The sequence below is a fragment of the Schistocerca cancellata genome, chromosome 3 (genome assembly GCF_023864275.1).
Source record: "Schistocerca cancellata isolate TAMUIC-IGC-003103 chromosome 3, iqSchCanc2.1, whole genome shotgun sequence".
NCBI classification, from domain to species: domain Eukaryota; kingdom Metazoa; phylum Arthropoda; class Insecta; order Orthoptera; family Acrididae; genus Schistocerca; species Schistocerca cancellata.
In genome coordinates, this window is record NC_064628.1 from 464,496,692 (window position 1) to 464,515,900 (window position 19,209).

Below are 19,209 nucleotides of genomic sequence, written 5' to 3' on the forward strand. Positions count from 1 at the left end.
GTGAATCATATAGGAAATGTTTTCTAATTTTCTGGGCTGTTGTTATAGTGACCAAATGTACAGTCACGGGCTTTCCATCCAAATCACAGACGAGCTGGTAGTGTCACAAAGGGTACCCTCAGAGTGACATTTATGAACTATATGAAATAAAATGGTCATAATTTCTGAACGGTTTGCGTTAGGACCTTCAGATTACACGGTTGGCTGCGGAGCATGATGGGAATTAGTATGACTTGGTTTAGCGACGAAGCCCACTTTTATTTGGATGAACTCCTCAATAATCAAAATTGGCACATTTGGGGGACTGAGAAACCGCATTTCGCGATCGAGGGGTCTCTTCACCTTCAACGCGTAACTGTGTGGTTTGCAATGTCTAGCAGGGAATAATCTGTGCGATATTCCTTGATGACACAGTGACTACCGAAAGGTACGTGAAGATTTCGGAAGATGATTTCATCCCCATTATCTAAAATGACCCTGATCTCAACAAGATGTGGTTCATCGAAGACGGAGCTCGGCCCCATCGAAGCAGGACAGTATTTGATGTCCTGGAGGAGCACTCTGGGAACATCATCCTAGTTCTCGGGTACCCAGACTTCCCTCCACATGCGCCGGATCTAAGCACATGCGACTCCATTTTATGGGGCTATATTAAAGACAAAGTATACAGCAATAAACACAACGCCTTGATGAGCCGTAATCAGCCACTCAGGTGGTCACCGACAGCATCGATGTTCCGACAATTCAGCGGGTCATCCAGAATTACGCTATTCCTCTGCGCCGCATCATCGCCGATGATGGCAGGCATATCGAACATGTCATAACCTAAATTTGAATATCTGTGGTGACGTTTACACGTAGAACGAAGCGTGTGCACGCCGTAATTTGTAACTAATTTACGGTTTTTTTCTTGTAGTTCAATAATTGCAGAAAAGGGGCCAATGCACTGTAGCCAACTGCATGGCGTCTTGTCGCCATCTAGCTGTCGGACAGGAGTGGACAGTGTCGTTTTGCCCGGAATCGCCCGGAATCGCCGGAATCGGTTTTGAGCCAAGGGGAGGGTGGGTGCGAAAGTGTCAGTTCTTTCGTCTTGTGCAGTGTATTGCCATTCTGATATGTTGTTCATGCTGTGAGTCAGTTGTTCGAACTAGAGATGATTTTACAAGAGCCACCCATATTGCACTCACAAGTGGAAGATCAACCGATTTGGCTCATGTTGGGCACGTACAACCTGAAATGAAACACTGTAAGGTTTTTGGCTCAATAACTCCCTATTTTTGAGAAGACTATCCCTATCGATAGATAATTGCAAACAACATTTTTCATACACATATATGGAGTCCACAGACGCTTATTCTCCCAGGAATCGAGTACAGAAACTTTTCGATTGCTCCTTATATGTCGATAACATAAGACCTGTTGAACGAAGGCACCGCTTGTGTAGTATTCTGCAGGTTTCTTTCCATCTCAAAATTACTATATATAGGGGGGGGGAGGTTGAAAAGATAGATAAAGCAGTACTGAATAATAACAAGAGTTGCAAATAAATTTTTCAAACGACTTGGACCGGTGAAGAATAAAAATTTAATCCTGGTGGCTATACAGTGACTCTTTTACTCACTCTGTTACGTGTCCTCCATTCCCTTCGAACAAGTACAAGAATAGTACTGGTCATACAAACATTCGAAGTAGATATACTCGCACGACCAAAAACATCAAACGAATGCAGTCTTCGCGCTGTTGCTTCATTCCTTCTGATGATTCGAAGGAAAAGAAACATTGTTTACATTTAAAAAATTTCTTTTTCCGGAATTAATTTTTATGCGTACCACGCATACCATAACATTGTCTGAAAAATCAAAGCTGAAAGTTGATCATGAATTAGGCTGAGGATCGTTACTGCATCCCGCTTGGCTGTGAAATTCCCGCTGCGTTTCCAGAAGCAGATCGTAATTTTGAAGCTCCAAAATAAAGCTTTTAATTTCGCGATAGAAACGAAAATCACATGGCTAGCATACAGGCGTGCACTTTGGCGGTATACTTCTATCGTGCAAGTCGGCTGGCATCTTCATTTATAAACGTGCTATTCTAGAAGATGGTGTTTCGCGCCCCAGGAATCGAATATCAGAAAACGTTATGAGCTAAGTATCGTTTTAAAATGTTCTCAAGATATGTTTCGTAAATTCAGTTCTTCTGTTTCCTGGAATTGTAACAACTTAAGTAACATTTTTAGCCAACCGGTTAATTGATTGATCTGTTCTATACCCCGATAACTAAATTAATAATTAGTTTCTTTTAAGCACGGGAAAACATTAGGTTACAATTTTATGGACGCTGCGATGGAATACTGTAGCGTCTACGAATTAGTTATTTTATGTATGCTACCAGCTTCGACAAGTGTTAGTTTTTCTCCCTTATAACATGTGCCAAATACCCGCTTTCGCAGCAGTCTCACTAAGCATTATTTTCATACAACGAAGTTTCAAATTTTCATTCATCACCTATCCGGCTCGTGTGAGAATATTGTTTGCGCACTTTGTTGCTCGTATTACTCCTTACTGTTTTAATTACCTTTTCAGCCCTCCTATTCCTAACAGTTCTGATGCGTACAAAGCACAAATGATAAAAAAATTGCAGAGTGCAACTGGCAGTCAAACACAGGTTCGTTGTTTCCGAGTTATATGCATTACTCCCTACGCTAGCGGCGCTATCGTTTAACAGTGTGTATCTTTTGGGTACATATCTGCGGACGGCACGTATGTTGATGAAAAACGCTAAATTTTCAAATTTCAGTCCACTGCTCGTCATGTACTTTAGGGATAGTTTTCTCAAAAACGGGTGAGCGGGATGACTGGGGGGAGGGGAGATGGATATGAGCCAAAATCTGGTGTACAAAAGACATGACAAATATGAGCCGAATCGGTTGGTCCCTCTGAGGCCTTTCCCTTGCCAGCAAAGTCGTTCTCTCTATTCGGCACTAAGTCGATTATGTAGCAGGAATGGCACTTGATGATTCTCATGTTCCAGTAATTTTTTAAATGATTTGTCGATCTTTCAAACGTTTTCGAATTTGTCCTGTCAAAATATCATCTTTAGCAATAAAATTTAAATGTTCCATTCTGTGTCTGACGGTATCAGAGCTGCAGAATGGTAGTGTACCCTCAAGCCATTCCATATGGTTCCGTGCTCTCCAGATAATGTGTATAAGTCCATCTACATCTACATTTATACTCCGCAAGCCACCCAACGGTGTGTGTCGAAGTGTGCTGCACAGAATAATTATAGAGTCTATTATTATTCTCGCCTATATTTATACTGCCGGAAGAAATATACATCCAAAAGCTGTAGGTATTTTTTGTTTTTGGAGGAATGATCATGCATTCAGCTTCTTTACGTGCAAATGAATCATTTATTTTAGCTGTATGCTTGTGAGCACTCCAAGAATCACAAAGTAGTATACACTTCTGATTACTTCTGACAATGTCATTAACAACATTCACGAAAAAGGACTTTAAATTGGCTTTTGATATTTTTCGACTTGCGCTAGCCTCCGAATGTATATTTGCTGCAAGAATGCCTTCAATAGCCATTTTAACTTCTGGGCTGAAAGTTTTTTCCCTTAAGACAGGTATACACTTTTTTAGGTAGATACTCACCGAAAGTCCAACATCTATTTTACAACCAAGAGTAGTATTGTGTGCAGAATGAAGGATGGCAACTGTTGATTTTTCCCCTTTTTTTTAGATATCTTCGCACCCGAAATTCATAATTAGATCCACTTTGATCAGTGTTACAAATGCAGAGTGGCTGTATCTGGAGGCTTGCAATTTTCTGGTTCATTTCTTCGACAAAACGGTCCCAATACTGACAGATATCTTGATCTTCCTGTACATCTCTGGCTGTCATGAAAGCAGTGATGTGTCTACGTGGCATTCTGTATTATTTCTTGATACGTGCTATGAAAACTGCAGGTAATTTAAACTTTGCTTGTCCAGTTTCTCTTGCTTTCTGCATTGCCCTAACATTTAAGGTACAAGTAAAGGGCCCTTTTTACTCCACTTCTTGTTATATCAAATTGGGATAGAATATGTTATTTTATCTCCATTTCTTTGATTGCCTTGTTTCCTCATAATGGATATTCCTTATGTCTTTTTTCTCCGCATAATCAAATGTCACTTCGATGTTCGAAGTGCATTATTAAAGGTGGCTGTCCCTTCAATAATGAGCTCTAAGCTGCAAATATACGTAGATGTTTTCCTCCGAAAATTTTGTTAAAATACTAACAGTATTTGATATCTTTTCGGATGAAGGTTCATATCACCAGAACCGTTAGCTCTTCTTTGTGGAGCATGGTACTGTTTCTGCCACTGCCACTAATAATATAATATTTAAGACTATTAATCGCGTTGTCGTCTACAAAGTCGTTTCCTTCATCCACTATCCTATCAAATGTACCTTCAGTTGAGCAGTCATGTTTCTGAATAATCAGATCTAGTAGAAACATTGCGTAAGTGTCATCACCCTGTCCTGCACCATATTCCGTTGATTTACGTCTTCTTAGCTTGGAAGACACAATATTTAAAACATTCCAAGCATTAATAGTTTATTTCATTTTTGATGTAAATGTTTGGCAATAGTGACACACGTATATTAAACACGTCAGCTACTCGCTGATTTAACTGATTGAATGGCGTGTTAACCCTTCCTTCTCCAAGACCGCAAGCGCTGTTGTATGCAATCCGCGAGCAACACACTCACACACCGTCGCAGCGTGGTTAGAAATTTAAGTACAAATTCCTGTTCGAGTGAAGAGACGTCCCTTATGAGCAGTACGGGACAGGCCTGTGCTGTCGTTGTTGGAGTACTGGTTATTCTTCGTGTTTTAATGTCCCTGTTAATACAGAGCGATAAAACGGCTATCACACTTCGGTAATTTGTGACTACTGTACTGATTGGGCACGCAAAACTGCGGTTTAAAATTTTTTTTTTTTATGTAACGGGAAACAAATCGACGCTGTCCATCGACATGGGGCGCCGCATGAAAGACGCGATGAGCAGTGTCTGCTTGGGTTGTCTCCAGCTACACATTGCCAAAACCGAACTGCAGATATTTGCCGGAACACCAGAGAAAAGGTGCCTGCCAACTCTTGGGAGGGACACTGATGTCTTTCATATTCCAAATAAGTTTTGTTTGGTTTTCAAATAGTGGATGTTTGTAAACTAAACATTGAAATCTACCATTTTACCACTTGTTACTCTACTCAGATAGATACCAGACCGCTGCCATAAAAGTTAGCACACCAGGAAGGATAGAAAATTACTAAATTTTGCTTATTGTGTCTTAACAGTGTAGGAGGAAGATTACCGATGGTGTTTGTGGAAGATTTTAGCTTAGACAAGGTGCGAAAATAAGGACACCACTGGAACGACAACGGTTTTAACCCGGCTGTGTATCAAATTGAGCTTGGATGACAGATAAGTGTATGTCATTCCACGCTCCGGAAATCTATATCATAGTTCATCAATCATTGTGACTGGTATTTTCGGTGAGTGAGAGAGCGTTTTGGCCAGGGCAACAGTCTAACATACAGTATGTAGAGCTGGCCATCACAATACGCGAAAATTGTGGTATTGTGTTGTCTTTTTAAAAGACAACGTTACGGAGACTCTGAATTTACGACATACCCGTAGGTCTTAACATGTCAGAAGTGTAACGCCTGCTGCACGAAATACTGACTATGCTAACAAGAGGCTATCGTCTTCTGTGCCCAAATGTACCATCACTCCAGGTGTTGTCCCGTATGACAATGAGTAATGTTATGTGGTTAAGTTCGTCCTTCTAAGCCGCCACACATGGAAACGTTCGTCACGATGCTGCACACTGAACAGGGACTCGGCTGCAAAGACTACGTGGTGCCATTCCTGTCATTGGGCGCACCAGTGTGCTTTCATATTGCGTAGACAAGCCGAAACAATGGCTACCATGCCGACAGCCTGTGGCACCTCCATCCGTCAGTCCGTCCGTACATCTTGTAGCAACCCGTCCCATTTCATGGCTCAAGATATCTGGTGTGGCTAAGAAATATTCCACGATAGAGTCAGCAACATATCCGGCCTCTTGGGCGCGAGTCACCTAGGGCCTTTTTATGTCTTACGGTATTTTATTTTGGAGTAACTCTTCCCATTCTAAAACGGTATTTTTGTCTCAGAAACGGACGGTTCGGGTAATAAGTGGTGTAAGTTCGCGAACCTCTTGTCGACTCCTGCTCACAAGTCTGTGTATCCTGACACAGGCCTCCCAATATATATATATATATATATATATATATATATATATATATATATATATATATATATATATATATATATATATTCCTCACTGTCATTTCTTCTTAAAAATATCAGCCCACTCCCAAGAATAAGCAGCTTTCACTCAGTTAATACTCGGCAGAAATCCAACAAGCATTTGGATCGGATTTCCTTAACTCTTACGCAGAAAGGTGTACAGCATACTGCTGCATGCAACTTCAATTCAAAAATCCTAGCAGTAATCCACGCGCTTTCAAATCGAAACTGAAGAGTTTCCTCATGGGTCACTCCTTTAATTCTGCCGAGGATTTCATTGAAAAATTAAGCTGATTCTTGATGTATCTGCATCTACATGGATACTCTGCAAATTACATTAAGGTTCATCGGACGACCTTCACAGTTCTCTGTTATTCCAATCTCGTATAGCGCGCGGAAAGAACGAACACCTATATCTTTCCGTACAAGCTCTGATTTCCCTTATTTTATTGTGGTGGTCGTTTCTCCCTATGTCAACAAAATATTTTCGCATTCGTAGGAGAAAGTTGGTGATTGGAATTTCGTTAGAAGATTCCGTCGCAACGAAAAACGCCTTTCTTTTAATGATGTCCAGCCCAAAACCTGTACCATTTCAGTGACACTTTCTCCCATATTTCGCGATAATACAGAACGTGCTGTCTTTCTTTGAAATCTCTCGATGTACTCCGTCAATCCTATCTGGTAAGGATCCCTAACCGCGCAGCAGTATTCTAAAATAAGACGGTCAAGCGTAGTGTAGCCAGTCTCCTTAGTATATCTGTCACATTTTCTAAGTGTCCTGCCAATAAAATGCAGTCTTTGGTCAGCCTCCCCCACAAAATTTTCTGTGTGTTCCTTCCAATTAAAGTTGTTCGTAACTGTAATTTCTAGGTATTTAGTTGAATTTACGGCCTTTGGATGTGACTGATTTATCGTGTAACCGAAGTTTAACGAATTCCTTTTAGCACTCATGTGGATGACCTCACACGTTTCGTTATTTAGGGTCAACTGCCAATTTTCGCACCATTCACATATCTTTTCTAAATCGTTTGGCAATTTGTTTTGATCTTCTGATGGCTTCATTAGTCGATAAACGACAGCATCATCTGCAAAGAACCTAAGACGGCTGCTTAGTTTGTCTCCCAAATCGTTTATATAGATAAGGAACAGCAGAGGGCCTATAACACTACCTTGGGGAACGCCAGAAATCACTTCTGTTTTACTCGATGACTTTCCATCAGTTACTAAGAACTGTGAGCTGTCTGACTGGAAATCACGAATCCAGTCACATAGCTGAGACGATTTCCATAAGCACGCAACTTCACTACAAGCCGCTTGTGTGCTACAGTGTCAAAAGCCTTCCGGAAATTCAGAAATACGGACTCAATCTGAAATCCCTTGTCAATAGCACTCAGCATTTCATGCGAATAAAGAGCTAGTTGTGTTTCACAGGAACGATGTTTTCTAAATCCATGTTGACTGTTTGTCAATACACCGTTTTCTTCGTGGTAATTCATAATGTTCGAACACAATAAATGTTCCAAAATCCTGTTACATATCAACGTTAATGATATGGGCCTGTAATTTAGTGGATTACTCATATTACTTTTCTTGAATATTGGTGTGCCCTGTGCAAAAAAAAAATGGCTCAAATGGCTCTGAGCACTATGGGACTCAACTGCTGTGGTCATCAGTCCCCTAGAACTTAGAACTACTTAAACCTAACTAACCTAAGGACATCACACACATCCATGCCCGAGGCAGGATTCGAACCTGTGACCGTAGCGGTCGTGCGGTTCCAGACTGTAGCGCCTTTAACCGCTCGGCCACTCTGGCCGGCGCCCTGTGCAACTTTCCAGTCTTTGGGTATGGATCTTTCGTCGAGCGAACGGTTGCATATGATTGTTAAGGATGGAGCTAATGCATCAGCATACTCCGAAAGGAACCTAATTGGTATACAGTTTGAACCAGAAGATTTGCTTTTATTAAGTGATTTAAGTTGCTTCACTACTCCGAAGATATTTACTTCCACGTTACTCAAGTTGGCAGCTGTTCTTGATTCGAATTCTGGAATATTTACTTCGTCTTCTTTTGTGAAGGCATTTCGGAAGGCTGTGTTTAGTAACTCTGCTTTGGCAGCACTGTCTTCGATAGTATCTCCATTCCTATGGCACAGAGAAGGCATTGATTGTGTCTTGCCGCTAAGATACTTCTCATACGGCCAGAATCTCTTTGGATTCTCTAGCAGGTTTCGAGACAAAATTTTATTGTAGGAAATATTATAAGCAACTCGTATTGAAGTCCGCGCTAAATTTAGAGCTTCTGTAAAAGATCGCCAATCTTGGGGATTTTGCGTCTGTTTGAATTTGGCATGTTTGTATTGTTAATTTCGTTTACTTAAACTGATGGCTTGACATTTTCAGGTTCATAAACATTTTATTTTTATCTGTTATTACTTTTACATAGGAATTTCATGTACTGACGCGTTCCATGACCTTGGAGATTTGCTCCTCAGTTTGGTCCTACGGAACTTGACGTGTAAATAAATAAAATAAAAATAAAAAACTTGCATGGCGATGAGCCAACTGATTCCATCAATTTCCTATTCGCACGAGTCACGGAATCACGACCAAGGCGAGCCGCAACATAACGAAACGATAAACCACAGCCTCGTTCGGCCACTATCTGCCATTGTCGAATTGCGACTCTTGCTGGTAGACAATTTGCATCATGCGAGGTATAATGCAGAATTCTCACAAGCAACCAAAATTCAAATGTGATTTTTGAGTGAGAAAGCCGCTATGTAATGTACAAAGGCGTGCTGAAAATCAATGCTTCCGAATTTTTTGTTCTATTCTCAATATCGAGTGAGACATTATATGTCATGCATTTAATTCCACCGGCTTTCCAACTTCGCTGATGCAAGTTGCAACCTTCTGCAGCTAGAATGCTCCGAACTGTAGCGTGTAATATGGACGTGTGTAGCGTAACTATGTCGGTGCGTGAGTAACAGCGAGCGGTAGTGGAGTATCTGAATGCTCGAAGTAGAACAGTTGGTTCACACACAGAGCACCTTCTCCTTCAGCATGACAACGCTAGACCTCACACGAGCGTTGCGACATCTGCAACGTTAAGACGCCTTGGGTTCACCGCAGTAAAATATCTCTGACCAACTCTCGACCAGCAACTAAAGTAGAAACGTCACCTGCTAACCATCCAACAGAAAGTCCACAATAAACTGAAACTAATAAAACTACTAACAGGCCGAACTTAAGTATACACCCCTACACCTAAACAAATCTGATCTGACCCATTCTCTGCTGTGGCAACGTTGCAATGATCTTCGAACGCTATGAACTCTTTCTCGCTTTTTGCATCCGTTTACCTTCGCCAACAAGGATCCACAACCATCTTATCAAATTCCCACCCTTCCTCACCCACATCGGACACCTCCGCACCTCCTATATCATCATCCAGACAATGAGATTTCCCCCCCCCCCCGACGCCCAATGTTTATCCCTCCTGCCAACTTTAACACTCCCCTACCTACCCCACTACATTCCACGGCTCCCCTCCCCTTTTCCTCCTACACCCACCATCATTCCTTTCTCTTGCATCACTACCTTCCCCACACACCATTACTCCTCTTCGCCCTTCTGTCCTTCCCACCATCTGTTTTCACACTACCTGCTTCACCTCCTACCCATCAACCCCATAGTTTCCCCAGCTAACAGACCTCTATCTCTTTCCCAAACCCGAAACCTCTATGGAAAATATTCTCTCCTCCCACAATACTGTCAGCATGTATCCTCCACACAGTCCCGACTTGCCCCCATCCGATTTTCAGCTGGCGAAGTGGCCAAAAATCAATACATGTTTCAGCATGACAAGCATGACCATTCTCTTGTATTTGCGACGTGCTTGCCGGCCGCGATGGCCGAGCGGTTCTAGGCGCTTCAGTCCGGAACCGCGCGATTGCTATGGACGAAGGTTCGAATCCTGCCTCGGGCATCTATGTGTGTGATGTCCTTAGTTTAGTTAGGTTTAAGTAGTTCTAAGTTCTAGGGGACTGATGACCATAGATGTTAAGTCCCATAGTGCTCAGAGCCATTTGAATTTTTTTTTTTGTGACTCCACCAACGAACTGGGCTCTCGCTGGGAGAATTGTATTTGTCGCCAGGATGATTATGTTGAGAAACAAATATGTCTACATGAAGAAAGAAGATGCAGAATGTTAATGAAATTTGTTTTATTTAAAAAGCTTTAAGATCCTTCACATAAAAATTTCAGACACATTACTTTTTAGCACGCCCACAAACATGGCGTTCCTCCTACGTACTTTGTGTGGTTGCGCCGGAATGTTAATCATTTGCACATACATATATGTACTACACTTCATGACAGTTTTGTGTTTGTTGCATCCTGCCTTCAATGTGCAAGTTGATAATGTTCCATGCAAAATAACGCTTGTCTGAACAAACTGGTTTCAACAGCTGTCTTCAGTAACAAAGTCATGAAATTGTTCAGTTGATACAAAATATTTGAGAGGTTCCATGCCCTCTTTTGCATGTCACCTCTCATTTTCATCAATTTTATTAATGTTCTATGTCATTGCACGGTAGTAACTGACCGAATAAGGTTATTGTAATGAGAGTATTTGTACTGAGAACTCAAAAATACTTTTCACTTGATTCCTATGCGTGTTGGGTTACTTCCCTGGGTGGCCTGTGCGAGGCAAGCATCGGAGGACGCGGCACACTGCATTTCCGGTTGAGGGCTGCACTTCCCTAAATTCTGAGGAGTTCTTACAATGGGTTTAACCGTCTGGCGGAACGACTGACGTCAGTCGAGTTTCGCCTATTGTGTGCAGGGGGGAAAGGACATGTGAAACGTCTGAATGTCGCCACAGTTTATGTGTTTACCGTTCCGGCGCGTCCGTAACGATGATTCTTGGCACTGACTGACTGTATTGTCCTCTTGATTCTGAGAATACTTCTGGACCGTGCCCTGCTGGATGCGACTGTCTTGCGTCGGAAGACTGGTGGTCTAGACAGGTTATTTTTGTAGCCGCTCAAACGGCAGTTTCAGTGCCCTCAGCTGAATAGAAGAAGCATGATTGGTCAACTTGAACTGAGGTTAGTTGACGCCATAGGGCCCTGCTCGAAACTGGAGGTAACGTTCGCTATTAGCAAGAGACAGTGTGGGGGAATTTTGGAATCAGCACTGAATGCTGATTCGCGGTTTTCGAGGAGAGTAGGGAGTTGAGCTCTTGTATCGTATCACAGAGGGATCTGATCTTCGTCGGAATTGGACAGTCTTGCGACTTGGTAGCTCTTTTTCAGAAGAACTTAGAATTCTCGGACAGCTTTCGAGGCCAGGGTTGACACAGAGTTGCTGGACGGCGGAAGTCGGCGCCTACGTCATCAGGACGCTGCCTACTGACGACATACTGCAGATTTCAGTACTGTTACAGTATTTTGCGGCTCCAGCATTGTAGGACCTTATCAATTTTATACTGAATCCCTCAGCAGCACGGGCACTTGCTTTGCTACAATTCCACCTTGCTTGTTTCTCCATGTGATCCCATTTGAGCTCTCACTACTAATTGCGATACTGCTATGTAGTCGGGAGATTAATATTTGATTCATTAGGACCTCCAGTCATTATCGTCAATCTAGTGCATCACAGAGAATAGGAGCCCCTTGTTCTTGAGCCTACTCTTATTCGCATAATAGTTCAGTATACCCTATCCTTTAACCTACTGTTTGTGTCGACAATCATGTGCATTTATGTTCTGATGTATAATAAATCTCATTGTAATATTTAATCCGCATATCATTTCGTAGGTATATGCAGAATCCCATTTCCTGTTCTTTATTATGATAAAGTTCTCTTTTTTTGAGTAGATTACGATTTTTATTAAATTATTGTGAGTGTGCACTCCTTATTTTACCAACTAGCAGGGTCCACCATAATTTCCTTCCGTTACCGTTGTGCACATAATCAATTATCTGGTAGATAAGGAGGGGGTCGAGTACATGTCTCGTTCTCATGAAAAATACGTCTGAATTGAAGAGGTACAAACTCTTCTCCACTCTGGTATTTAGCAGATTTGGGACAATTATTACCTTATATTTATTATCTTATATTATATTTGTAGTATCAGCGACTGTATTCAAAAGAATTTCGTTGGTAAAGTGTATTACTTATCTACAGTATTCCCAGGCCTGTCGTGGCCACAGTTGAGGGAATGTTTTTGAAGAAACGTGACGGCGGTGGTCGCTGCAGGGAAAGCGAAAAATAACAGGCCATTATTTTGTTGGACTGGGGTTTAAAGGCGAGGCAGCTGAGAAAGCAAAACGCTGCCTACGCCCCCTTTGGAGGCCATCTAAGGGGAACAAGCGAGGGACGAGTTCCTGCGCAGGCAAAAACTTTCACGTCCGCATCTTGGTCGCAGTGTATTAGGAGGCATCAAATTCACTTACTTCCAGTCACCATTGATGCAAAATAAAATAAAAAATAACCTTGTTAGGTTACGTCATGTTAGCATGTACATTCGAAGACAGTAGTGTAGGCGAAACGTAGGGAACAGCTGTTAAGTTTGTACTACATCGCCTTTACAAACTTCTTTTCCAGTCTCCCCATCTCCCGCGCTCTCGTATGTTACACACTATGTCCATCAAACCATACAGTCAATCCATCCATCTACCCCATCTAATGTTTGTTAGCAACTATTCATATTTTTCAGTAAATCTTCATTCAACGCAACCACGAGATTTTTAATGTAAGATCAGTTTACATAGTCGTAAAATTTACTGTAATAAATGCACTCATATTGCAAATTTCACGAAATTTGTATTAAAATAATACCACTGCAACCCAGAACCAGAATTCGCTAACTGGTGGAAGAGAAATGAGGAGGAAATATTTCACCACGTACATAACAACGTAACGTATGACAAAATATTGTACGCGTAATATAAATCGTTTTAGATCTTCCAGTAGACAGACACGTAGAGATGATGGGAAAACGTACGTCAAGTAAAGTAATGTTGTCCATCAAATCAAATATTAATCTCTTAATCTATTAATAATTAATTTGTCTGTTCGTATAGAGTAATGTGCAGCGTAATGGTTTTTGGCATGTTCCCGTAGTTTTATGGTCAGATATTGGGTGGATTCAACGTAGGCAAAGTAGAGGCACTAGAGATATAATTTAAATATACGACAAAAAATTTATAGCATTTAGAGACATATCGCATACACGACTCTCTCCAATCTTAGGTAAACTAACAATTCGACAAAAAGAAGCATCTGATAACTATAGTAAAATAATACTGAATCTAGAATAAAAAGTGGGTATGAAAGTAGATTTTACGCGATTTTTTTCAGCAGTAAAGAAGGAAATTGCAATTCCAAAACTTATTCTGGAAAACGGAAGGTCGCCGTTACTCGTAATGTGTGGCAAGAGCCACCTTCGACTTACTTGCCCTCCAACGAGTCCTGCACGCATGCGCATCAGGTCAGTGTGGGACCACGGGCTCCGCGACCACGGCTCCACGTCGCGCAGGTCTTCGGCAAGGTTTAGGTCGCGCAGTTGGTTGTGGACAAACTTGCGGATGTTCCACGGAAGGTCGTTGTGCCTACAACAGCAATATTATTTTTCCTCAAAGGCATGTACCAGTAGACATTCGTCCAAGACTACAGTTTTGTAAGGCAAATCTGTAGTTTCAAGTGTCAACACCATTACAACTTCTAGTTATTGTTTGAAACATAGTTTTAAAAAAAAAAAAGATACTCTACTTCTCAGCTTTTATTTCATTTTTAATTCTCTTCTTTAGATACTAATTACATCAACAGTAATGGCATAACAGTTCTGCAGTTATGGAACGCTACGATTGTTCAAAACTCTTCCTTAATTAATACACTGATGCATATCATGTTCGGGTATTTTGCAACACAAATGGAGACACAGCGGGCCGACACTCAGTCATGTCAACAAGAAATTAGGCACTGGAGGAAGCGTAAAGATGTGAATTTAAACTGTGAAGCTTTCTTTATTGTATTAAACATTTAATCTGTGGTTAATTATAAGTAGGTAAGACTTTAGTGGTTTATTTTGATAAAAAAGTTGTGAAAAGGTGAAACCACATTCTGAGATGTGTGACTTGAAAACGAGCACCCGCTGTCTTAATCATTTTACTGGTCATGCCTAAAGCATAACATTCATCTCATATAAAAGGGCACTATTCGGCCTTGTCTTCACAATTACTGTGGAGTAAATCAGCTCTAATGATAGAGTAGGGAGGAAGAGGACAGCACGACTATAATTAAATAAGAGTATACTACAGACATGATTATTATGTCACATAAGGCCCGCAAATACATAATAATGAATATCACACAATTCAATGAGGTAAAAAGGCAGCGAAACAAGTGACAAAAGTTGCTGATATGAGACTGTTCTGACTGGATTGGGAGACGACCTTCGGTCAGCCACAAAAAAATCGATATAAAGAATCAGGGAACACAAAATTAAGAAATGAAACGCGTAATTGAGGACGAGTGAGGGAGATACCATCTAATGATGCCACACGGCAGTAATGCATGACAGATTACCTTAGCAGCCGTAAAGAGACGTCGCCGGTCCAGATGCGATCGTGATTACGAGTTGCCATCGTAATTCTGGATGATTTCATTATTGCAGCTAGTGGACAATAAGATCATTTTCTTCAATTAACTGAGTATATTTTACCGATCTACTGCTGCCTATAGAACTCAGTTAAACTGTATCGATATGGCACCTAAACGGTAGGGCCGCGTGACCGGGAGACGGATAGTACTTACCACCGAAAACGCGTGTTGGTGGCAAAGGAACTGGGATCTCAGTGAAGCAAAGCGATTGCTGTGAGGCTTACTTAAAACAGCAGGTTCTGAAGAAAACGGCCGACTGCGCAGGGGTCTCTACTTTTCATAGCCGAAGTGACAGTGCTCATTTGCACAGTTTAGGGCAGGTTAATTTACTACATTAGTTTTCTAGACCTGGACTTCTTGTTGTGACCTCACGTCAGCCACGTTTAGTCACCAGAGCTGCAGGACGACAGTGTTTCGGCAACAGTCCTCAGAGGTCGCCATGGCAAAGGATTGCTTTGCAAGCTACGTACTTACCACGTGCAACCAATAGTGTGAAGATGTGGTACCACGACAGCTCCTTCCATATCGTGCACCGGACCAATGGGGCACACTCTTCAAAATGTTCAAATTCAAATATGTGTGAAATCTTATGGGACTTAACTGCTAAGGTCATCAGTCCCTAAGCTTACACACTACTTAACCTAAATTATCCTAAGGACAAACACACACACCCATGCCCAAGGGAGGACTCCAACCTCCGCCGGGACCAGCCGCATAGTCCATGACTGCAGCGCCTTAGACCGCTCGGCTAATCTAGCGCGCGGCAGGGGATACTCTTCGACTGTGTTTATAACAGGATAGAAATTGCACTGTGAAATTCCACTTAGATTCTGAGAGGACTAGTATGGGCTTACGTTGTACCCTGGACTTGAAACTGAGTTCGAAGTTGAGTGTTTGTGCTCTTCTAATAAAGTACCTCTTTGGAATACTGCACTGTTATCACTTCGGCAAATATGATTTCAGAAAGTGCGTCTGATGTGAATTTTGAAGTAGTGTACTACTGACACTGACGTCAGCTACACCTTCATGAAATTGACTCATGAAAGCATTTCAGGGTTTCAACGAGGAATTTCGATTCGATGAGGTTCTGTGGACCTTTATAGTAGTGCTTTAGCATCGTCGACGTACGGACCAGTGCAATATTCATGATGTGGTGCACTTAGAACAGATTGGACTGTTTGGTTTTAGACATAACAGTATCAAGAACAACTGAATATTTTTTACTTGCTATTTTTCGAAACGTTTCTCTCTAGCCTGTACACTATCTAAACACTTTTTGCTAGGAATTCTAGTTGAGAACCACGGTACAATCTGTGTTCAATTTCAAATAACGCAGGTAATCGATCTTGGGGTGCAAATCCTGCAGTTCATTAGAAACACTCAGGAAAAGCCGCTACAATGGCTGGTTTTAAAGGGGAAAACCCCAAGAGGAAGTCAGCAGAATATCGACGGTGTTTAACACACAAAATGCACAAGCTACTTTGTCCGAATGGAGTAACACTTTACAGCCAACGAGCTTTTTCGTTATCCTCTGCCGCGGCAGGCGTTTGCGGGGTGGTCTAGCAGTTGTTCTCTGATTTTGAGAAGAATACTTGTATTTCAGGTTGCACAGATATAAAGGACAAAGTGTTTCAATATTTTAGACGTAAAATTCTCGTACTAGCTGCACGCTATAGATCTTACGGAGCTTGCATGAAGCCCGGTACAGACTTTCAAGAAATGGATCGCCATGCTTCAGGATATCATTATGGACCGTAAATTTACGTGTGAATATTCGGAATTCATGGGAATAGTCTACCCTCCTGACAACGGTTCACGGGACGACCTTCTTCAATTAAGTAACTCAATACTCGAAGAATATTAATCCATCATTTAGGCTTTAGAACAGACAATGCTAACAGTCATGGAAAGACTAATATTTTCAGAACGGAATTTCGTGGTCGTAGCAAATCTCGAAAAAACCATGGTAAATATTATTGCAAAACTACCCCAAAACCAGGTCGAAAGTGGATATTTGTTGGGGAAGGCAACTCTTAATCGGCAAACCGCGGTGAAAATTTATGCTCGTTGTCTTATTACCCATAATACACAGCCTTGTTATTACCAGACCGTGAAATTACATTGTCGGAAAAAGGGGAAAAAAGCAGAAGTCGGTCTGCAGAAACAACATCGGACCGTTAGGTACACTACATGCACGGTCGACACTGACAGTACTGACACTGACTTCGAAAACAGAATTTACAAAATTGTATTAAATGGTAATAAGGTGGTTTTGTCAAACGCAGAACTAAATGGAAACAATGTGCAATTACAAGTCCCTCTAAAACGATTATTAATAGTGCTACTCGTGATTTCATTCGCTCACCACAGTTAAACCACTTTCAGGGTAGTTTGACAAGCTACAGTGATCAGCCAATCCGTATCAAAGCCTGTTGCACATTACCTGCTCGGTAAAGGCACAAAGTAATGCAAGTAATGCTGCTAGTGACGCACTCTCCCAAGGGTGTCAACAGAATAGTACGTGATCTTCTTGACCTATTAGCGTTCACAGCCCAGGACTTCTCCCATCCGATCCACGTAATGGACGATAAAGGAGTGTGCACAACTCGGTGCTAGTACAAATTACTTTGAAACCCATCGTGATTCCAAAGCTTCGTAAAGTTCGCCCCATTCCTTACCTGCTGTGTGACGAAGTGAAGCAGGAAAGGATGGAAGGTTGGGAATGACTTATATACAAACATATAGCATCACTGAATCCGTTTCGAACAGTCTTTGGGCCACGCCCTTGGTGTTCGTGTAAAAGCCGAATGGTAAGCTATAGCTGTCTGGGGACATCAAATGGACCGTAAATCCGCTATCCATTGTCGATACCTCCACTTTTGAGGGCCAAAGAAATAATGGCGAAATTAGGTGGAGGACTGCATTACTCCGGCGTTGTCTTGACTGACACTTGCCTGTAACAGCCTCTCAGTAAGGCAAGTCAGCTGGTGCTAATAGTGAACATACCTTTTGCTCGCTACAGTTACAAGAGAGTGCCTTTCGATATAATTTCAGCCCAACAGTTGTTCCAACGTTACCTGGAGCTTCTATTTAGGAAGGATCTTGGAGCCTTTAATTACCTTCGCGACATAAATGTCTCCCGGCACATCACGAAGAACACGTCCACAACTTGGACAAGTCTTTTTTTTTTTCAGGTTTCCTCCAGGAGGAACTCTTTGTTGACGAGAAGAAATGTTGCTCTTTTCAGCCTAAACTACAGTGTCTTGAACGCATTATTTCAGAAGAGGCAGTCCGCTATGCAGAAAACCATATAGAAGTCATTCCCATCCTTCCAGAGCACACTAATGTGAAACAGTTGCAATCACTTTTGGATCGAATTGACTACTATGGAAATTTGTTCTAGCACTTGCCACAATAGTCAAATCACTCTACAGATCCCTCCGGAAGGGCGAACAATAGAAGAGGACGATGACGATGGAGTGTCAATGGGCTTTTGAAAAACTGAAAGGGGCCTTACTAAACTCAAACTGATTAGTCTCATATAATGCCAGAAAACAACTGATAGTGGCAGCTGATGCTTCAAACAGCGCCGAGATGGTATTGTCAAACTATTGAGTGCTGCGGGGAAAACCATTGCTTTTCGTCTACAAAATACTGGATGCCATGCGACGGCGATACCAACAGATAGATAAGGAAGTTATTGTCCTTATCTTTGCTGTTAATAAATTTCGTAACTACTTATAAGAGGCAAATTTTTCCTCTAGAAGGACCACAAATCTTTGCTGAGTTTTCCATCCTGCAATACTGACTCCAGTCCACGACTAACAACGTTTGGAAAAGTGGCCGTTGGCCGCTGTGGCCGAGCGGTTCTAGGCGCTTCAGTCTGGAACTGCGCGACCGCTACGATCGCAGATTCGAATCCTGCCTCGGGTTTGAATGTGTGCGATGTCCTTAGGTTAGTTAGGTTTAAATAGTTCTAAGTTCGAGGGGACTGATGATCTCAGATGTTAAGTCCCATGGTACTCAGAGCCATTTGAACCATTTTTTGAAAAGTGGCCACCATTCTTGTCAGATTACAATTATGACACCGAATTTCGTACATCCTCCAAACACAGTAATGTTGACGCAGTTTTCTGGTTGCCAGCAAGCAACGAAGTGATGTCTGTGTGTCTCCGGAAGTATGTTTACGGT

At 41.8% G+C, this 19,209-nt stretch overlaps 1 protein-coding gene across 1 annotated transcript in view; it reads right to left on the reverse strand.

Annotated features, from left to right (window-relative positions):
* LOC126176366 (dipeptidase 1-like) overlaps window positions 1-19,209 on the reverse strand; it is a 290,014-nt gene that overhangs the window by 218,011 nt on the left and 52,794 nt on the right. The window contains exon 2 of the mRNA XM_049923521.1: window positions 13,811-13,967. Within this exon, the coding sequence (XP_049779478.1) occupies window positions 13,811-13,967 (157 nt within the window). The remainder of the gene's footprint in view (window positions 1-13,810; window positions 13,968-19,209) is intronic.